We start from the raw sequence: 23,351 nt of genomic DNA, 5'->3' as shown, positions 1-23,351 counted from the left end.
ATGTCTTGGTCAATATTTATCCCTCAATCAATATCACTAAAGCCGATTATCTGGTCATTATGCTGTTTGTAGGATCTTGCTGTGTGCAAATTAGCTGCCGCGATTCCTACACTACAATAGTGACTACACTTCAAAAGTACTTAATTGGCTGTAAAGCACTTTGGGATGTTGTGAGAGGTGCTATATAAATGCAAGTTAGTCGTTCTTTCTATTACTTGCGTTGCTCCTGTGGAAGATACATCCAGGTACAAATTGTCTCCTGCCACCTGCTCTTACATTCTAGAGATTGGTTCCATTAGGGACTTTCTTACACCTTCATAATTTCCATTGCTTCCTCAGCCATGCAAGATTCTTCATGATTCTCCTCCAACCAAGACAATAGCTTGCTGTTATTCTGGTCCCCATTACTTCAGAGTGGGAGAATTATCTGCAGAGACACAAGTTTTGCTTATCTGATGCTGCACTGAAGGACTACATATCACAATGAAAGTTTGCAAGAATTCGGAACATGAGAAAGTTGACTACTGGAATAATGCAAAGGCAATTAGTTATGGATCAAAAATATTTAGAAAAGTTTTGAAAGAGTTGTAAATATGTTATTGCAATGCATGTAAGACAAGGCTTAATGCTAATTGTTTGGGCTGATAAATCTGAAGTAAAAGAACATGGGTTTAAATAAAACAATTTAATACTCACCAGAACCGCTGGAGTCAAAGGAAGTATCGGGTAAGTCCATGTTCCACAAGGTGGACGATTGTAGCCACCCCATTCTTCTTCCCGCATTAGGACCTTTTCTTTTAGTATTCCTGTGTAGTTGGGTAACTCTTTTTTGTTTGCAAATTTTTTCATTGTAATTTTTTGTATTGCAGATTATTGACGTGATTTTGAGTCCTCAGATGTTTGAGCTACTTTGGACTCTGTTGACTTTTATGACATTCATATTCCGATCACCTCGACAACTTTCAATAGCAAATATTTTGGGGCTAAAATTCTGATCATTTACATGGTCAGGTCAGGCCGCTCACCCATAACAATAATGTGCTTTAGAGGCACCTTCCCTAAACTGCTGGTAGGTAATGGAGCAGCACACAGCCACTCCAATAGAGGCATCCTGCTGTCCTTTCCAGTCTGAACACAATCTGGAGTTAATTTTTTTGCTTGCTTTGAAGAGAAGAATTTTACCTTTCTTACGGGACCATCTGGGGCATTCCGAAGGGCCGGAATGGAACTCACGTCAGCTTTCACCTGGCAAGTTCCATTGAGACCTTATAAGGGCAGAATTCCTGGGATAGATGTGGGGAGGCGTGGGCAGGTGACTCGCTTTCTCCCCCTGTTGGAATTTTACATACAATTTACACGAGTCAGAATCCTGACAGAACCGGGTTCTGTCCCAAATTTCGACTCTTGCAGCAAAAGGTGCCACATCATAGCCCCTGTAATTTTGGGTCCTTTGGAAATACACTTTGTAAAATTGTGAGTTATTTCACAATATGCCAATTTTACATTTTTGCCATGTGTCCCCCAAGGGTGAATTTCTTGTCATAGAAATATAGAAGATAGGAGCAGGAGGCGGCCATTCGGCCCCTCGAGCCTGCTCCACCATTCAATGCGGTCATGGCTGATCATCCAAATTCAGTACCTCGTTCCTGCCTTCTCTCCATATCCCTTGATCCCTTTAGCCTTAAGAAATGTATCTAACTCCTTCTTGAATATATTTAATGTATTGGCCTTTACTGCCTTCTGTGGTAGAGAATTCCACAGGTTCACCACTCTCTGGGTGAAGAAATTCCTCCTAATTTCTGTCCTAAATGGCTTACCCCTTATCCTTAGACTGTGACCCCTGGTTCTGGACTCCCCGACCATCGGGAACATCCTTCCTGCATCTAGTCTGTCCAGTCCTGTCAGAATTTTATAAGTTTCAATGAGATCCCCTCTCATTCTTTTAAACTCCAGCGAGTACAAGCCCAATCGACCCAATCTCTCCTCATACGTCATTCCTGCTAAACCCAGGTATCAGCCAGGTGAATCTTCACTGAACTCCTTCCATGGCAAGAACATCCTTCCTCAGATAAGGCGACCAAAACTGCACACAATACTCAAGATGTGGTCTCACCAAGGCCCTGTACAACTGCAGCAAGACATCCTTGTTCCTGTACTCAAACCCTCTCGCTACGAAGGCCAACATACCACTTGCCTTCTTAACCGCCTGCTGCACCTGCATGCTTACCTTCAGCGACTTCAAGGACACCCAGGTCTTGTTGCACTTCCCCTTCTCCCAATCTATTGCCATTCAGATAATAATCTGCCTTCCTGTTTTTGCCACCAAAGTGGATAACCTCACCTTTATCCACGTTATATTGCATCTGCCATGCTTCTGCCCAATCACCCAACCTGTCCAAATCATCCTGTAGTTTCTCGGCATCCTCCTCACAGCACACACGCCCACCCAGCTTTGTGTCGTCTGCAAATTTGGAGATATTACATCTAATTCCCTTGTCTAGATCATTATTGGCCCAGTAATTCCTGTCACAACGCGCGAGTACGGACGGGGTACTCACGCGTGTGCCCGGAGGATTTGCCGGTTTTCAGCATGCACAGCGCATGCGCTGAAAACCGGCTTTTCATGTCCTCTGACCCAAGGGGTTAAGAGGCAGAACGCGTGCGACTGCACAGGCAGCGTGTGCGCAGTGAAATTCCTTTTTTTTCCCCCCCCAGAGTTGCCCGAGTGTAAAGGCCTCCGGTTTTTACGCGTGGAAAAACCAGACGTAAGTACTTAGTTTTACAGGCAAGTGGTCTTTTAGTACAATTTAGACTTTTTTTTCCCCACAGGTTTATTATTTTTAAAGAATTTACAGTAAGGTAAGTTTAGTTTTAGACCCTATTTTTTAAAAATTTATTTTTTTCAAAAATTTGATTAATTGTTTAAAATATTTTTTTAAACTTATTTATAGTTAATATAATCAGTGGGATGTTTTTTAAAATTTTATTTAAAGTTTAAGTAGTGTTTTGGCAGCCCATACTTTTCATGAGTTTGACAGTTCTTACTCTCAAACTCATGAATGAGGTTTCCCCTCCCCAGATTGGCTGCACAGTGCTCACCTGATCCCAGCCGGCACATCGCACTAACTACGCCGCCGACATCTGAACCGGGCCAGTGACAGGAAATGCAAGCAGGCCCGGGCTTCAGATGTCGGCGCGCAGGGTGAGTGCACATCGGGGGCTTGCACGCGCGGCAAGCTCCCGATCCTAATTTCAGGGCCAATATATATTGTGAATAGCTGGGGTCCAAGGACCGATCCCCGCGGTACCCCACTAGTCACTGCCTGCCACTCGGAAATGTAATGTGAAGAGTGGTAAAAATGTTGTGTAGATCAGTTGGCTTACTTGGAATGAAGGTGAGATTTGTCAATTGCTGGAGCTAAATTCTGACTGTTGTCTGAAACCTGGATAAAAAGAGCTCTGCCATACCTGACCTGGAACTCTGGGAGCAAAGAAATTATTAGGTATCCATCCCCAACCCTGACATTTTTAATTGATATTAAAATTAAAATATTGTTTTCTCCTGTATCCCTATGTATCTTCATATCTGTGCTGTTTTCCAATTCAAACATTCATTACATATTCAAGACCCTCCGTCTGTTCAGTTTCATGTAATCTATTAAGTCGTGTCTGTCCTGTAATTGGGCCAATTCTTTATTCATGTCTCAAAATAGCTAAGTAAATACATGGACAAACTAACCATATGAGGGAGGTTTTTTTTTACTAAATTACATGAGCTTATCACTCAGCAACAATTTTTTTCTTTGCTCTGCTAGAAACCAAAATTTAAACATAAAATTCTTTTGTGCTTTTCATTAAAATAATGAAGAAAAGAACTAAAAAATGAAATGAAGACAGAGTCCTAGAAATTTGCCACTGCCGATTTTTGGGCGCTGAGGGAAATACCCTCCACCAGAATGGTGAGATCTGAGGTGACCCTGATATTGGGCCTTGGACCTCATTGTTATAGAGCCAGTGCGGCGCTACAGCCCGCCAGTGAGAAGTGCAGAGGACTACTAAGAAATTAGGCCACTGCTAGCACCACAGCGGCCCTCAGGTAAGTGGGTCCAGGGGTTCAGTCGGGGATTGGGGGGGAGCGGGGGCTGAGCAAATTCATTGGATCAGGGAACCTGGAGTCGCAGGGGAGGGAGATCAGGACTCAGAGGCTGGGATGGGGGCGTGGGAGATCGGGGTTTGGGGCCAGTGGGAGTGACAGATTGGGAGTTGGGCATCTTGGGGTGTAAAGGAGGGGGTGTGTGGGAGATTGGGAGTTGTGCATTTCAAGGCTGGGGTGGCAGGGGACGGGAGCGGCGATGATCTGGACGGTCCTTTAAAGTGGGTCGGGAGGAGCACTCCAGTTCCTCCCAGCTCTACATTCAGGCAAGTTACTTGCCTTCTTTGTTGCAGGCGGTCCGTAGGGCTGGGTGCTGGCTACCTCAGGGCAAATGAATGTTGGAGTGGGGACCTCAAGCAGGCATTAAGGCCACTTATTTGCATATGCTTCACGCTCTGGTGTGCCTGATGGATTGCCCCCCGCTTCGACCTAGCATCCCCGATTCCTGCCCTGAGCTAAAATGATGCTCATTTCTCTCAATCTGGCTCACTCTAGAATGCCAACAATTTACTACTTATATCTCTTAATTGAAGAATAGAAAGATACAAGGAATTAGTGAGAATAAAACAGCAGTTGAGTGGCACGATAATTTTGTCAGAAATAGTAAGGTAATGATTTAGTGATTTCAAACTTTTAAACACTATTTTAAACAAGAAGTCCCATCATTTATCATAATTCAAAAAGTACAATGCTGAAGCACACTGGTTTAGCACAACGCTGTCCCTTCACGTCTAGGATTTGGATCCGAGCCTTGCTCGACTGATCAGATGAAAGCATCCTACCAGATATTAGTTTGCAGAAGTCACAAATCAGATTCGAGCTAGTACAGTAATATCCGGAGAACGGAACTAGCACTAGGTTGGGATTAAGGTATGGTGTTGGACCAGGGGAAGGGAACTTTACACTGTACATGGAACCTAGCAGTACTTAATGCTAACACGGAGTCCAAAAGCTTTCATTCCTTCACATTGATATATTTCACCTCAGAAGTACAAAGTTTCACAGGAAAAAAAATTAAATAAATTTAACATAAATTGTATGCACAATGATTTACTTCTAGCTAAATAGTACACACATGGACAATGACCAGACACAGTGCTTTTCAAAAAAAAAGTAAACATAACATTTAAATTAAGAAAGGTTTCTCACATGTACCTGTAGAGAGAGTGCATTTTTCTGCACTGCTTTCCCAACAATGCCCTGTTCTTTGCGCTTCTTGAATTTTCTGAAATAATCCTGGATTAGGAATGTGGCATAGAACTTCCCAACAGTAACTTCATCATCTGGAACATAAAGATGTTATGCACCATGCAGAAATGATTTAATCCTATTGTTTCAGTTATGATAAATATAGGAAATCATAAGCAATACTGTGTATGTTCATGCGCCTTTACTGTAGGAATGCAGCAACTATATTCTGAATTAGGAAGCTTGGAACATTATCAAACATTCTCAATGGAATTCTTGATTTGGTCTTTTCAGGGCTGAAGATAGCAACCCTTAAATGCCACAGGGCATGATCCCAGCACTTAGGCTGGAATTGCATCCACTGATGCCCTGCAGACTTTGTCAGATTGTGCAGGGTCTGGGGATAGCATCAATTTAGCATGGGACGGTGGGTCCCAGGCTGCCACGTCCAGGTGGAGTGTTGGAGTCCCTGGAAACATTCAAAAGGGCCCAAGGGGGCTGCATTCATGAAGAAAAAAATTCCCTGGTGGATGTTCTGGGACCCAGGCCGCTTCCCTGGCCTGGAACCCCTGGAGGTCCCACTTCCATCTTTCAAGAGACAGGTACCCCTTTTCTCACTTGGCGTATCAGCCTCTAATGTTGTGCTGGGTTCCTGTAAGGCCGGGGCATGGGAACTGCCCACAAGGCCATCCTGGAAATTTCAGCCCATGGCTGGGCCCTAGTGTATCCAAGTCCTGGTGGAGTTTGCAGCAATTACGGTGGACTCCCAACGAGGTTGCTATGAGAGTCTGCTGGAATGACTGAGGAATTTCAGTTGCAACAGATTGTATGTATAGGGCAGCTAGATGTCACATTTAGTCGTAGTACACTCCTGGCTCATGAGGCTACTCCTCACAAAACGGAAGTCTGCTACAACTGTTGAAAGGCAAAAACTACTAAAAGTCTAAAATGTAACAGTAACATTCCAAACACATGCAGATAATTTATAAATAAAGCTAACTTGATGATTACAAATTTAATTGTTAGTTAAATCAATACTCTGTACTTATAAAGGGGAATTTCTTAAATCTGATTACCCAGATTATCTCTAATGCTTTTAACACATTCCTTAAAATTTCTTAGAGAAATAAATTCAAACAAATATATCTGCAAAGTACATATCTGAGGTATACATCTAAGATTCAGCTGTTTAAAGTGCTTTTGAAAGAGGCATATTTTCAATGAGTTTAATGAATTTTTCAATAAGTATTCTAACTGGATAAAGAGTCTTCAGATGATTTCCTTAAAGATAAAATGTCAGTGTTCTTGAAATTTCGCTTAAAGCATACCTTAGAGATGCTAGTACCGTTGTGTTAACCACATGGACAGATCAACCATCATCACCATCAAGGGACTAGAGCAATTTCTGAATTACTCCTAGAACTCATTCACCTATCAACTAACTTAGTGTTACCTTGCTATTATACCAAGTTTTATCATATACTCGGCCAGTTATATGTTATTACAGGGTAACGGCTTCCATTTTTCAAGCTGTTACATATTTGGAGGGTGCTCACCTCCTGCTGGTGGCACGACTTGATCCAACAACTTCATACTTGTACGTTTCCAGATTTTCTTGACAATTGCTCGAAGCTCCTCGTTTGCTTGTTCCAAATTCCCTGTTCAGACAGGACAATGAGTTTATCACTGGCTACATTCAAATATAGGTCCTGAAGTTAAAGCCAGAATCTAACCCACTGCACCAAACAATTCCCTCTTACCTGTAACTTCTAAGTGGGGCAGTGATAATGGGGGAGATTTTCCGCTCGGGCCCAAAATGGACGCAATATTGGTACTGTGTCAGGAGGGCGAACTATTTTCAGGTTCAGATCTCCTTTGAATTTTACATGCGTCAAATGGGCGATCTGCAGGTTTATTGCTGCAGAAAATCATCTGGCTTCTGCACAGAGATGGCGGCAGGTAGTACCTCGGGGGGGGGGGGGTGGAGGGGGAGGGTGGCATGTGTAGCGAGAATGGGCCAGAGGCAGGCTGGAAATTTCGGTCTTAAAAATCTTTAAAAAACAGAAAAACTTACCTTTTTGGAATGGCCTCCAGCTCTACCCATTTCTCCATGAAAACTGCAATTGGGGGTCCTACAACTGGTGTAGGACCCTGATTCGCATATTTAAACAGCTTCCCACCTGCTTTGGACAGGAAGGCTGGGTGCCCACTTAAAGGGCAGTCTGAAAATTGAATTAGGCAGACACATGTCCAAGTTCTCTGCTAGATGTACCTCTTCTAATTGCCCATTTTCTGGCAAGACACAGGCAGCTGGCAGTTGAAAAATCCCCTCCAGTGAGTCTCCCTCTGTAAAGCATTTATTTTGTTTTGCTCCCTTCAAAATAGCAATTTTTGAAATAGATGTCCCAAAGCAAGCTCCTCATTAACATATCAACATTAAAGGCTATCATAGCTTACAGATCTAAAACTAGACAAGCTATTAAATATTCTAAAAGTTTGTACCTTCAGTTTTGATCCTTAACGCAGTTCGAACCAAAGCAAAGAGAGTTGCATTGAACATGACTGTGCCATCACTGTTTAAAGGCATATTCATGGATACCAAGCGCTGCATGAAACAACAAACAACATGGCTTACTGCAATTCAACAAAGATGATTCCAGAGTTTAGATCAGTGAGGTATATATTAGATATATTAGGCTAAGGAAGCTAAATATATACTCACTGGAAAATCAAAATTTAAGGGACATAATCCATGTTTAAAAATAATGAAGAGGATCAATAAGATTTTGTTTGAAATAAGGATAAGAGAACCAGAAGAAGAAAACTAGAGCACCCATGACCATAAGAAATAGCTTCTTCATTTAGAGTTGTTTTACAGATTTTCCTGTTACCGTATTTGGGCATATAGGATTGCTTGGGCAGAGCACGCAGAAGAAAATTGAGCAGCGAGGATTGTGCAGCTGTACTAGAGTCTGCCAGATTTTCCATCCATTTAAATGAATAGATGGAAAATCAGGTGAGTTTCCTAATTCGTGTGTGATCCTCTCCACCCAATTTTCCTCCAGGTGCTCTACCTGATGATTTTTCATGTCCAAATGCTAGAACGGATATGTTGGTGCAATGGTTATGTTACTGGACTAGTAATCCAAAGAATGCAAACTCAAATCCCACCATGGCAGTTTGAGAATTTGAATTGTAAAAAAATCTGGAAATACTAATAACTTTGAAAATAAAATTTTGGGATACAATATGTGAGTAATTTGAGACATGATATATGGTAAGTGTAGCATGCTTGGAGGAACAGGTGACTTTGGACCTATGGTTCCGAAATCTTTCCACCACTGGGGTTATTGCTTGCCTCATGTCTGGGTCTGTTGTAGACTAATTGATAGAGATCGATTGCCATGATTAGTCAACAACTCCATTATCATTGTGTCATCCAACTACTAGGATGGTAGAAGATGAACTAGATGAACCTTGGTCTTTTTTCGTCCAGCAATTCCTATGTTCCTATAAGTGGGAAATCTGCCATGTTGATTTCTGTAATAGACTGTCCCTGAGTACAGTGAGTACTGAATGATGAGAGGAATTCAAAGAAACACTGAACCTTTCACATGGACTCTACCCAACCTATTTAATCATTTGGGAAAAGGTTCGGCAAAGTTTCTCTCTGCCCTCCAAGGTTAAATCACGCAAAATACCAGAATGCCTACTTAATCTAACATCCTGCATTAGAAACCCTTGGTCAGCTGCATTCCATGACAGGCATTTCAACTGTCCCAACAGCTCAGGAACCCTATTCCATACAGCTTAGATAAAACACTCAAAAAAAAGTGAACCAATTCATGATTCTGCAGGAGATAGAATTATATGGGTTTGGGGTGGAATATTGTGAAAACCAGATCAGGTACTGAAACGTGACCTGGGCCAAAGGGAAAGCTGGCTGTCTGGCTGACTTGCCTAAATTGACTTTTTTTTTGTTCTTGCATCCTCAGGACTATAAAAGATACAAAAGAATAATTTAGACTGTAATTATTAAACTAATAATTAAAAAATGGATTACATTTGTGATGATGGTCTCAGGGAGTGATCATTGGGTTTGTGAAATCTTACATACCCAGCAGTTTTCCATTGCTTTGCAAGCACTAATAACCACAATAATGTGTCTGTGTAAGAGTGTGAATTATAACTCATTCATATAGCATCAAAAGAGTGCATATGATCTTAAATACTGCACACCACTGGAATCAAGTGTCGCCAGCTAATCATGTATAGAGCCTAACAAATGTACCGTTAAAGGAATAACCAATGTAGTAATCTATATAATAGGCAAAGTACAACTCCATAATAGTGTCAATCGTACATAGTCCATTGAAACAAGCTGGCTCAGTGGCCTTTCTCATCCCATATTTCACATTCTTTTCCTTTATATTTTTTGAATTGCTCACAAAAATGTCCTCAAACGTGGCAGGTCACTTGATTGGTAATTCACCATGTGGGGGATTCATGAACATGAAATCAAGTCTTACCAATCAGTAAATCATTGATGTTACATTACTGGGCCCCCATTATGAATCCTTTCTTTAAATTCCATGAGACAATATCTTCTCTATTTCCTATTTGTAGCAAAATTGTAAATGAGTTCTCACATTTACAATTTCATGACAAATAGTGAACAGAGAAAATCTTCCTCTATGGGTGGGACTTTACCAGCTAATGATGCATGAGTGGGGTAGGAAGGTTGGCAGATGTATCTCCAAAGTGTACCAAGCCTTACTTTGCAGGCCACTCTATGTGGGCACAGCTTGCCAAATCCTAAAGGCGGCTGTATCCTTCTCAGGAGTGTAACCACATCCAAGTGCTTGATGCGACCCCTGCAACAATATAAACAGAACAAATATAATTATAAACTGAAAAATGTTAATCATATGGCCCTTTTTGTGAGAGTAAGGATCGTTCTTTCTGCTAATTTCTCCCTTTTCCTCCTAATTGATTCTCCCCACACCATCTATTGACAAGAGGATGGGTAAGCCAGCAGGTAACCTGCTTCCAGCGCTCCACATGGTGTTCTGAAAGCAACACTAAGTAGTGAACAAGAGAGGTGCAGGGTGACCCTCCCTCAGACTTTTCCCTCCTCATGTGGACAAGTGTCCAGCTTCCAGTCAGTAGCTTCCCACAGCCCATCAGCTGAGATCGGTAGTTACAGAATGGAGGATCACAAGCATCAGCCCACATAAAAGCTTTAAGTGCCCCAGACACTGGTGCTCCAAATGGTATGATGTGATCCATTTCTTCCATTAGACAATGCACAGTGATTGTGCATGGCAATTTATCACGGGCAGCCTTCATTTTATGCAGGACTTGCAGACATATGTCCTGATCTGCAGTAAATCTGTGACTGTTCATTTCACAGGTAATATAGCGAGTCAACCTCCACAGAGAGAGGAGTTGGTCAGAATTCCCTAGCCCAGCTTTTCTCATTGGTGATATTTTAATACTGACAACCTATTTAAAATAAATGGTTAGTGTTGGTTAAAATAATGCTAATCACAAAATCTAGGTTTCTGTGTCTGCTCCTTCTGTTTCAATTACAAAGATACTCCACATACAACAATTGCATTTCATCGCTGGTGAAGTGGAGGCGTTTTGTTGCATATTAGTGTTGCACAAGGTCTATCATAGATTTCCAGATTTTGGAGGCCTCCAGCGTGGTCATTTTTAGGTAGTGGAAGGCAGTGGTGGAACTGATCAGCAACATAAAACCGCACACACATCGGACTATTTTTCTGATGCAAAATATCAAACTGAACTCTACATTTGAATTGTAGATCCATTAGTTAGTCATTACACACAATCATTAAATAATTCATTACCACAATATCACCTTTACGGATATAACTCTATCAATTAGCTTTATTGAAAATTTTGTTTCCTAGTCTCACATAAGAGTGCATGGGATTTAAAAAAATGTTTTTCCTTTATTGTTAGCGGAAAGTGATGTGTACAGTTGTGAAGAAAAATAAAGGACATGCATGTCCCAAGTGATGGGCACAGGACCACAGATACACACAGAGATAGATATTTACAGACAGTAATAGATTTGTGAATAGCGCTGCCCAGGAGGATGTGCTTACAAAACATGAAACTAAAACCATTTTGTTTTAAGAGTTTCAAGATTTTACTTTAACAAAATCAGGCATGCCCACCCCAGTTTTGGCTTGTAATTTTAGGACCCCATATCCTCTCCAGCACAAAGATTGCCTACTTCCACTTCTGTAACATCATCCGCCTCCTCCACTGCCTCAGCAACTCCCATCTGTGCCTTTGTTCCTCCAGACTCGGCTATTCCAATGCTCTCCTGGCCAACTTCTCATCCTTCATGCTCAGTAAACTTCAGCTCATCCAAAACTCTGCTGCCTGTATCCTATCCCACTCACCCATCACCCCGGTCCTCCTGACCTACAATAAATCCTGGTCCTCCAACACCTCCAATGTAAAATTCTCATCCTCATGTTAAAATCCCTTCATAGTCTTGTCCCTCCGTATCTCTGTAACCTCTTTAGCCCTACAAACCCCAGCCCCCACCCACCCCCGCCGATTCTCCGTTCCTCCGACTTTTGCTTCTTCTGAAGCCCCACCTCCCTTTGCCCTATCATCCACGGCCTGGAAATCCCTCACTAAACGTCTCTGCCTCTCCACCTCCCTCACCTCCTTTAAGATCATCCTTGAAACCTACGGGCTGGATTTTGCCAATGGAGAGCTTTTGGAGGCGAGACTCCCACTTGTCGGGTTTCAGTCCCGCCTCCATCAAATTCTGGCCAATCCACGCTATTTTCCCTTGATTGACCTTGTTAAGCCCGCCCAGCGGGTGTAGCAGGCCAATTAAGGGAAAGCCAGTTACAGAGAACATCAACATATGACGTTTCATCAGTCAAAAATTTTTGACAGATGAATTGTCATCGTTTGACAGCTCTGTGAAGCTGTCAAACACTGACATTCTCTGTAGTTTGATGAGTTCTTGAATTTTGCAGAAATTATATGGTTGTTGCATTGGAGAATGCAACGGCCATCTGTCATCTCTACTGCGGAGGTACGAGACTCTCCGCATACCCACCGACTGAAGCCTGCAGGAAGAAACAAAGGTGAGTACACTTTTTCTAACACTTTGCACTTACCTCAGATACTCACCTCGCCACAGTTGCGCCCATCACTTACCTCCACGGCACACTTTTGGACCCCTCCGACCCCCACTGACCCACTACTCACCTCGGTGACCCTGGCAGGTTTCGGAGCCTTCGGAAAGCCCGCACTTGTGTGGGCAAAAAGGGGATAACCCTATTTTCTGCCTGTTAACCACCTGTTAACAGGCAGTTAAGTGGCTGTAATCCCTTCCCGCCTCCAAGGAGATGGGACCCGGTGTGGGCCTCCATACCCGCCTCTTGGCAAGATGGCATGGAGGCGGGTTGGGCACCCGCCCCCAAATTCTGCCATTTTCCCAGCAACCCGCCTCTCCAGGGCTGGCAAAATCCAGCCCTACCTCTTTGACAAAGCTTTTGGTCACACTCCTAATATCTCCTTTTCTGGTTTGGCGCCCATTTTTATCTGATTATGGCTCTCTGAAGCGTCTTGAGGCTTTTTTTATGTTAATGGTGCTATATAAATGCAAGTTGTTCTTATAAAATAATGCTGGTCAGTATGTCTCATTCTGATGATGCTTAAAATCAGAATCAATTGTAACTTGTGACAACCACTATTATTTTATTTTTAAAATATATATTTAATTAATTGTTCTTGGGATGTGGGTGCCACTGGCAGGCAGTATGTATTTCCCATTCCAAGTTGCCCTGAGGGCATCAAGAGTCAGCCATCTAGTGTGAGACTGAGTGACATATATGCCAGACCAGATAGGTGAGGCAGGTCCCATTTCCTGAAAGACATTAATGAACCAGTTGGGTTTTTAACAACAATCTGACAGCTTTCAGGGTCATTGTCTGGTGCTAGCTCACAAATTACCAAATTAATTGAATTCATTTTAACAACTTGCCATGTTGGGATTGAAAGTCCTGACCTCTGGGTTGCTAGTCAAATAAAATCTTTTAAAATAAATTATTTGTGGCTTCAAACGCTATATCACAATACACTTAAAATGCTCTCTCAGTCAGGAGATGGTTGTGTATTTTGGAGAAGGGAAGCTAAAAGAAGGGGCAATATTAAAAAAAAATTTAACATAAAAAGTAAATATACAAATTATTGCACCATTTCATAGACTTAAAAAAATCACTAAGTGCAAATGGCAAAACAATTAAAAAGATCCATTTTTGTTAAAACTTTAAACATGTTGGGGTAGAGTTTCCACTTTGGGCACAATCAGTGATTCTGGCACAAATTGTGCCCGTTTTGAAAAGTGTTCCCCCCCCCACAAGTTTCCACTGAAACTCATTTGCATATTGCCAAACACAAAATCTGCCATGAACCAGCATTTTAAAGCTTAATTTTTTTTTTACTTTAAAAAATATTCCTTGATATATTTAAGAGTGGTAACTAGGTAAAGTTTGATTAATACAGCTGAAAATGGGTTTAATCACAAAAAATAAGCATTTTAAATTACAGTGTCAATCCGCCACCTGTGAGTAACTGGTTTTTAAATTACTGAAATATACAAAACTATTTTCTAGTTAGATTGAGGTACAGTAGTCAGTTCCTTAGTAAATTAAGAAAAATCATTCAAAACCTTTCAAAACTTGTTCTTGCGCCCAAAAGATCCAGCTTAATAATTGAAACCTCCTCAAAGGCCTGCAAACAAGCGCAATTAGCAGAAACTCCCAATGTTGATCAATTCATCCTTGGGGCATGGCCAGTTTTATGGATGGGGCCGCTTCTACTGCAATATTTTAAAAACTAGCACAAAAGTTTGCGGAAACTCGAGTTGCACTGAATGCAATTTTCACTTAAAAATCCGTGATCTTTTGCGGCGATTATGCCGATATCAGGAAAATTGCGCTGAAAAAAACAGCGCAACCGAGCGGAAACTCCAGGCCATGGTATATGTGACAGATAAGCAGGACAAAGAGTGCAGAGTTCATAAGAATGTAGGAGAAAAATGGGTAGACTTTCCTGTATAAGTCCCCACTGCCTGCCTGATTTATATTAAAAGTCCTCAGTCTGCCGTCAGAAACTCCTCTGGACCGTAGGAGTTTGGGAATAGGGCCTTATGCCAGCTCTCTACAGATGCCCCTTTGCTGGGGTGCCCAAACAGTTAGAGCTACTGGAATATGAGATGGAAGGTCGGGCATGCCCCTCCCCCTTCATTATAATGGGTACATTAAGGCTGCACCTTCTACAGGTGCAAGCCCATGCTACATCCCCCAGAGCAGCACACTGGGGGCAGAAATATGTTGTTACAGGTCTCTGCACCTTTTTTCTCTTTCCTACACCAGGCTTATGCCGATTCCCCAGGCGTAGGGAAGAGGAAAATCCATGCTATAATTGCATATAATGTGTGGTTCAGAGTTTATGAAACAGAAGGGGTGGACCATCAGGCCTAGAGTTTAGGAGCAAGATTAATGCATAATGTACTGCTGAGAGTCTAAGATACAGATAAATATGACATATAGCAGAGTGTGACAGATTAATTATAGAATATACAACACCAAGTGGAAAAATGAGTTCTACATCTAAAATGGATGTTTCACATGTTGAACTTTAAATGGCGGCACTTACTTGGCCTCGGGGTCATACTCAGCCCAGATTCGCTTAAATTCGTCCAGATGATGAGGACCAAGAATGGACCAATCACGTGTTAAATAGTCAAAATTATCCATAATTACAGCCACAAAGAGGTTGATGATCTGAGAAGAAAAATATACATTATTATAGCAACAGTTTGGAGCAAAGTCACAACCTTCAAAAAGAAAAACAATGAGATTCTGGCTTTATAATGCAGGTGGGTAATGCAACATTACCTGGTAATAGTTACTTTAGTTGTCTAGAAACATATAGGAGTCCCTGCAGGCTGATATATGTAGCAGTCATTTAGTTTTCTTGCATGTTGACACAATTGCCAAGTGCACAGTCCAACCTTCTATACTGATTCACATGCCATCCTTGAATGCTGACTACACAGACCTTTCGTAATCACCAATGCACACAACATCCTTACACACTGACACATGCCATCCCTGGATGGTAAGCAGACATGCCAGCCCTACATGTTGCCAAAGATATCATCTTTGCTCACCGATTGCATACAACTTCTCTACTTGCCCATCATGTACATCAAAAGACCGATATCAGGAAATTGCTCTTCACACAAAGGGACTTCAAAGCAGAGCAGTGGAGGTAAACAGCCTGGAATCATTTAAGAAACAATTGGATGCTACAATGCATGGGGGAGGGTTAGTTTTTTTCTGGATGGATCAACTCAGATAGGTTGAATGGCCTTCCTCATCTGTAATTATCTTGTGTTCCTGATATGCCAACTCACATACCATCCCTAGATGCCAATGCACATCTTGTCCACAAACAACAACCACATTCAGTGACATGACAATGCATACAAACATAGCGTATCACCCCCCAGCAATAAAACAAACAAGATCTTTGCATCCATTCCAGTTATAAAAATGGAGCACAAACTTAAATTCAATTGATCAGGAAAGGATGTGATATGTTAAAATATTTTAAATGACATAAAATTATTTTTAAAAGTTCACTGTAATACTTGCAGAGCTCCATTACAGATTTAATTACCAGCTTTTCATTATTTTATCCTGGACACATGCTTGCCCAATTAAAGGGGTACTACTTTCCTGGAAAAGGATTTGAAAAACATTTTCTTGTTTATATGTGAATACAGAATGTCATGTCAAAGGAATTCACTGCTTGACTGCGCATGTTACATCATGAGGAAAAGAACACATTGATCTTGTCCTTCTGAAAAAAGAAAATGGTTTGTCAAACAGTTTTTTGTGAATGTGGTTAAGATGAATGGGGAGTGACGCTGTCTCCTACATGATGATGTACATCTTGCTTTGGAATGCTGTTTTTGTCTGGTGGAAGTCACGGTGAGTCATGAATGGGTGGTTGGTAGAGGAGGGAGGAGTCAGAAACATAATCTGCAGGTTAGATGAAAAGGGGGAAATAAGTGTAGAAAAAGAGGCCTGCAAAATTAAAACTTTAATTTTTTTTTACAAAACTTCACCCAGTTATTATAAGATACACCCATTGTATATTAAATTCAGAACGTGGGGCATACATTTCATTGAAATCTCATTATAAGTGCCTGCAATACCTATTACTCTTGTAGGTGGCGTTGTGATAGGTATTTTCAATGTTAAAGGTGTCACGCTGTGAGACATACAATAGCTGCTACTGTATTGTAAGAATATCACCTTCTGATTGCACAATATGGCCACTGGGCTCCCACAAATTATTTCAAATACTTTCTGAAATTTTTCTCATTTGCCAGTTTTTTCCAGTAACTGAAATTTCTCCTGTCCAAAATAAGGGTTCAAATACGACTAAATAATCAAAAATGTTGTACATTTCACAATAATATGATTACATTTATCAACTAGATTGTTTTGTCCCGTTTAATACCTTTATTAAAGCTTTACTTGAAGGCCTCGGCCTTCCTCAAAAGCCTGGGTTTGCACAATATTTTTGCCCAGAGCTGTGACTCTAAGCTGAATTTGGGTTGTGGTATCTGCACGTGTGTGGTGTACCTAATTTTTTAGATTGCATCAGTACTGTTTAATCAACTCCATTGATGTGAGCTCCTAGCAGTTTCAGCGTAGTAGCTTTTTTTCAAATAACTTTGAAAAACAAGTGGACAAATTTCAAAAGCTTGACTGAGGTAAAACTTAGTGTTTTTAAAAAAAAAAACGTGTGTGTGTGTGTGTGTGTGTGTGTGTGTGTGAAAATGACAGTGTTCAGATGGCACACTTGTAGCTTGTAATTTCTGCTCAATAAATTAAAAAAGTGCAATAAACAAAGGAGCTGAGAGAGGGAGAGAGAAAGACAGTGGGGAGAGAGTCTTCATGTTAATGCTAGTTTAATTTTTTAAAAACGAGTTACATTTTGAAGCCAACTAATTATCTCATCTTTGTTTTACTGACAGAATAAAATCAATGTTAATCATTGCTTACACCTGAGACAGAGGGGCGGGTGACAGAGAGGCAGACAGACAAGCAGGACAAGGACAAGAGAGAAGAAAGAGACTGGGGCCAGAGAGAGAGAGAGAGAGAGAGAGAGGAGATATATAATATGTCTTTATTTAAAATTACTTACGTTTAAAAAAGAGTTGAATTTTGAAGCAACTAATTATTTTATCTATATTTTGCTAACTGTTAGAAGAGACCAATGCTAATCGCTGTGAGAGAGAGATTCTAATTTCTAACACATGAGACAGAGGGGGAAAGAGAGAGACTGAGACAGAGACAAATATAGAGAAAACCAGACAGGCAGTTTCATTTCATTTAGGTTGAATTTTGAAAGCAAACAAAGCTTATTTGAGGGAAACAGGTAGGAAGGAGATTAGGATGGAGAAGTGAGGAGGAAAACAAGTTGAAGATGAGGAGGCCTCTGGTTTCTCTATACCTGTCCTCGGTGAAGTGAATGGGAGTGGGGTGTAGATGGAGAGTTAAAGGTGTGTTGAGTGACAGTGGAGTAAGGGGTAGGAAAGGATCCATGGGTTAAATATACAGTTCAAAGAGGAAGAGGTAAGGGTAGTGATGGGTGCGAGAGGAAGGAGAATGGGTCGTGGTCAGGTGAAGCATAGGATTGAGTGGGTGGGGATCAGTACTAATGATTTGTGGAGGGGCTGGGAAGGGAGCCGCTGAAGCCACATTCTTATAGAACCATAGAAGAGTACAGCACTGAAGGAAGCCATTTGGCCCATCAAGTCTGCACCAGCTCTTTCGAAGAGCAATCCAGTTAGTCTCACTCCCCTGCTCTTTCCCCATATCCCTGCAATTTTTTCTCCTTCAAGTATTTATCCAATTCCCTTATGAAGGCTACTATTGAATCTGTATCTACCACTCTATCGGGCAGTGCATTCCAAATCCTAACCACTCGTTGCGTAAAAAGTTTTCCCTCATGTTGCCTCTGGTTCTTTTGCTAATCACCTTAAATCTGTGCCCTCTCATTATCGACCCTTCAGCCATTGGAAACAGTTTCTCTTTATTTACTCTAGCTAATTCCTTCATGATTTTAAACACCTCTATAAAATCTTCTCTTGGCCTTCTCTGCTCTAAGGAGAACAAGCTTCTCTAGTCTATCCATGTAATTGTATTTCCTCATCCCTTGAACCATTCTAGTAAATCTCTTCTGTACCCTCTCCAAAGCCTTCATATCCTTCCTAAAGTGTGGTGCCCAGAATTGGACACAATACTCCAGCTGGGGCTGAACTAGTGTTTTTATGGTTTAGCATAACTTCCCGGCTTTTGTACTCTATACCTCTATTTATAAAGTTCGGGATCCCATATGCTTTATTAACTGTTTTGTTAACCTGTCCTGCCACCTTCAAAGATTTGTGCACAAGCACCCCTGGCTCTTTCTTCTTGCACCCCCTTAAAATTGTACCATTTAGTGTGTATGGTCTTCTCACAATCCCCACCCCAAATGCAGATTGCAACCATTGGTGGCTCCATTCCTGACATATCGCTCACCAGTAACCTCCCAAAAGGAAAGAAAAAAAGAGAAGCAGAAACAATCGAGAATGAAAGGAGAGGCAGAAGCAGAAGAGGAGAGACAGAGAGAAACATCAATGTGAATACAGCAGGGAGTGAACATTTCCTCTGACTTACAGGGGTCAATTTTGATAACCCTGTTTTTTGGTGGGAATGGGACGGTGGTGAGCAATATCTCCCGTAAGCTGCACTAACTCCTGCGCGGCCTGCTTCCCCCATTCAAATTTTTGCGCATGCACAGTATCTACAATGAAAAAACCAGTGAGCAGCCTGCGTGGGACCTTGCAGATGACTGTGCGGTTGCACATGTGCAATCTAACAGAACCATTGGTGGGGAGATCAAAATTGCTAAAAGAAAGATTTACCGCCCTATTGCCGATGACATCTGGACTGCTCCCATTTTGATCTGTGCCAGAAAAAAGGTGGCTAGAGCTCCCGCTGGGAACATTAACTTATGCAAATTAAGGTCATATGGCGTACATAGGTCCCTGGTGCCATTTTAAAGTTCCAATGGGCAGCACACCAAGTGAACACTAACAAGAGCAGCCTAACTAGCAGTCTTTAGGAGGCGCATGGAGACCGCTTTGAAAATATTAAAAATAAGTTTGTTGAAGAACCTTTGTGGGGACAGGGGCATAAATGTTTAACGAATTCATGTAAAATTTCTCTCCCACTATTTTATCAAAGGCATGACCCATTTATTTTAACCTAATTTTATATTTAAAGATTTGTTGCTTACCCTTTTAGAGCCACTAGATGCCCTCAGCACATTTCAAAAGATCTCTGAATATTTGGAATTCTGTGTTTGTCTACATAACAACAGTCATTGTAGGGGAACTTTACAATACAATACTGGAAAGTGTGAGGTTATGCACTTTGGCAGGAAAAATCGTAGAGCAAGTTATTATCTTAATGGCAAGAAACTGGAAAGTACTGAAGTACAAAGGGACCTGGGAGTCCTGGTGCACGAAACTCAAAAGGTTAGTATGCAGGTGCAGCAAGTGATTAAGAAGGCCAATGGAATGTTGGCTTTCATTGCTAGGGGGATAGAATATAAAAATAGGAAGGTATTGCTTCAGTTGTACAAGGTATTGGTGAGACCACACCTGGAATACTGCGTACAGTTTTGATGTCCATACTGAAAAGACATACTTGCTCTTGAGTCAGTACAAAGAAGGTTCACTCGGTTAATCCCGGGGATGAGGGAATGGACATATGAGGAGAGGTTGAGTAGATTGGGACTCTACTCATTGGAGTTCAGAAGAATGAGAGGCGATCTTATTGAAACATATAAGATTGTGAAGGGGTTGGATCGGGTGGATGCGGGGAGGATGTTCCCGATGATGGGTGAAACTAGAACTAGGGGGCATAGTCTTAGAATAAGGAGCTGCTCTTTCAAAACTGAGATGAGGAGGAACTACTTCACTCAGAGGGTGGTAGGTCCATGGAATATGCTGCCCCAAAAAGCTGTAGAAGCTACATCATTACATAAATTTAAAACAGAAATAGACAGTTTCCGAGAAGTAAAGGGAATTAAGGGTTACGGGGAGCGGGCAGGAATTTGGACATGAGTCTAGGTTCGGATCGGTCATGGCCCTGTGGGTAGCGGAGCGGGCCCAGGGGCTGTGTAGCCTGATCCTGCTCCTATTTTGTGTGTCTAATTCTGTTAGATTCAGGAGATGGTTCTGTGATAGTAGATTGGCGGTTAGGATCAGATCAGCCATGATCTTATTGAATGGCGGAGCAGGCTCGAGGGGCCGATTGGCCTACTCCTGCTCCTATTTCTTATGTTCTTATGTTCCTGGGCGGAGAGCTGGAGGGACGCACGAGGTGTCCGCTTGGGAGCTGTAGTGAAAGGCCAGGTCCATTTTAATGGCCAAGGCTTATTAACATGCTGCTGGCCAGCTGCTCACCGAAATGGGTGTCCAGAGCCAGTTCACCGGTGACTGGCCCTGCAAACACTGCGTCAGGTGGGCAGTCAGGTAAGTCATAGATGGGGGTGGGGTGGGGGGTTTGGGAGGATTTCACGGGTTGGAAGGAGCACTTCTGCTCCTCCGGACTCCACAAATATAAGTTTTAAACTTACCCGATGGGTCTCCACTGTGTGCCCGCCAAGTACAATTGAGTGGAGCATCCACAGTGGATGCTCTACTCAGTTGACAGTTAATGACATCATAGGACCCCAAATTACATTTAATCATGAGGCTCCCGCTTGAGTCAGGCAAGTACCTCAACTGTCCAGGAAAACAGTGGTGTTAAAATGGCTGCCGGGCAGGAAAAGAGTGTTAAGTCCACCGCTTGCATTTTAACTGACAGGCATAGTAAAATATGCCATTAAAAATAATTTGTTTTTAAAACTCGCTGCTTAGAAACATAGAAAAGCAGCTTGGACTAAGGTACCCTTCCAATTTGCCCTAATACCCTGTCAAAAAGTGCCTTGTATCTGCTTCATAACTCTGTACTGATGGATTCTGATGGAGTTTGGGAACTCCTGACTCTGTGCCACCCCCCACCCAAAGAACCTTGGGCGCAAACCTGTCTTTCCTCACCATTCATTAGTTAAAGCACAGTACTGGGAGCTGTACTGGGCTACATTTTTCACTAATCTAGCTGCAAAAAGTTAAAATGGGGAGGGGCGGGGTTAATCTACAGAATACACCATCTCCAGTAATCTTTCTTTAGCAGTATATATTTCTACTGATTACTATATACATTGAATAGAAAATTCCAAGATTCCTTCTGGATTTGTACTCACCAAGAAGGCACATAGCATGTAGAAGCTAACAAAGTAGAAGAAAGCAAAATAGGTTCCGCAGCTAAAATCCGGCTCGTGAAATGGTGACTCTTTCTCACATTGTTTTCCTGGGAGACAGGATAACATGATCTCCTGCCAGGCCTCACCTGTAGCACATCTGAAAATGAAATCAGGGTATGTTTAATGAAACAAATTAAGAACCATGGATAATACCAGCAGCCATTATCTTATGTGGTATATACAGGGTGTGCTATATCCCTGTCTGTATTTGCAGAGAATGCTATTCTTCTGTAAGATACAGTGAAATGAATCCTGAAAGTACTGTGGATGAAATTCATTGCTGTTCACCATGACACTGGTTGGAGATTAACATACTGATGTGCCAAATAACTGCCTGAATCCATGAGGTTAAAACTTAAAACTAAAGGCTTTTATTAAGTAAGAATCATGGCATCAAGTTAACACAGGACAACCATCATTCATCACCGACCCAGCCCTTATGAGTAAAACCCAGCTCTTATAAATAAGACTCACACCAATCAGGAGGATCCATAAAGGTGGAGCTAGGGAGGAACATTAGTGGTTACACCTGTAAAACATTCCAGACATTATCAAGTACAACAACAGACAATCCAGAACACAGAATTATTTAATCACATTCACCCCCTGCTATAGATTCAGTCTGTCAGGAGGTCTGATAGTCCTCTGGGAATGACGTAACTCTTGCCGAGGCTCCTCCCGGAGTACCAACTCCGGTTCATCCGAATTCCCAGAATCATCAGTGTTTTCCACACTGAGGGTTTGTGTCTCTGAAGGTCCAATACCACGGTTGAAAACTCTACTCTCAGAGTCGAACTCTTTGAGCTCCAGCAGGTACAAGATCTTTACTAGAGACCGTATCCTGTCACCCATCCGGATATTGAATGTACGCATACTGGGGATTAGCATGAAGGAGTTATACTTCCTCCACCAGTGGATCAGTCTTGTGGCCTCTCACATGTCTGCGCAACAGCACAGGGCCCGTGGTCGTCAACCATGTGGGTAACGATACTCCATTAGTAGCTTTTCTTGGAAAGCTAAACATCCTTTCATGAGGGGTGGCATTCGTCGCTGTGCACAAAAGAGACCTTATGGAATGCAGCACGTCTGGCAGGACATCCTGCCAGCGAGAGGTCGGCAGGCCTCACGACTTCAGAGACAATACGATAGCCTTCCACACTGTCGCATTTTCTTTCTCGACCTGCCCATTACCACGAGGGTTATAGCTGGTAGTTCTACTCGTTGCAATCCCTTTCGATAGCAAAAACTGTCGCAATTCTTCGCTCATAAAGGAAGAACCCCTATCACTATGTATATAGTTAGGCATGCCAAACAAAGAAAACAGTTGGCAGAGGCATTTAATTACAACAGCACTAGTCACATCTGGACAGGGGATAACAAAAGGGAACCGAGAGTACTCGTCTATAATATTAAGAAAATAGACATTACGGTCGCTCGATGGAAGGGGACCTTTAAAATCGAGACTCAAACGCTCAAATGGTCGAGTTGCTTTAATAAGATGAGCTGG

At 42.0% G+C, this 23,351-nt stretch overlaps 1 protein-coding gene across 1 annotated transcript in view; it reads right to left on the bottom strand.

Annotated features, from left to right (window-relative positions):
- LOC147106123 (voltage-dependent L-type calcium channel subunit alpha-1C-like) overlaps positions 1 to 23,351 on the bottom strand; it is a 531,473-nt gene that overhangs the window by 34,063 nt on the left and 474,059 nt on the right. The window contains exons 32-37 of the mRNA XM_086008919.1: positions 21,785 to 21,941; positions 15,062 to 15,189; positions 10,119 to 10,215; positions 7,844 to 7,946; positions 6,898 to 6,999; positions 5,309 to 5,436 (exon numbers count right to left, since the gene is read on the bottom strand). Of these exons, the coding sequence (XP_085865045.1) occupies positions 5,309 to 5,436; positions 6,898 to 6,999; positions 7,844 to 7,946; positions 10,119 to 10,215; positions 15,062 to 15,189; positions 21,785 to 21,941 (715 nt within the window). The remainder of the gene's footprint in view (positions 1 to 5,308; positions 5,437 to 6,897; positions 7,000 to 7,843; positions 7,947 to 10,118; positions 10,216 to 15,061; positions 15,190 to 21,784; positions 21,942 to 23,351) is intronic.

Source organism: Somniosus microcephalus, chromosome 16 (genome assembly GCF_052327205.1).
Source record: "Somniosus microcephalus isolate GS21.2 chromosome 16, FLI_Smic_1.0, whole genome shotgun sequence".
Classification (NCBI taxonomy): domain Eukaryota; kingdom Metazoa; phylum Chordata; class Chondrichthyes; order Squaliformes; family Somniosidae; genus Somniosus; species Somniosus microcephalus.
This window is presented reverse-complemented; position numbering and strand designations above follow the sequence as displayed.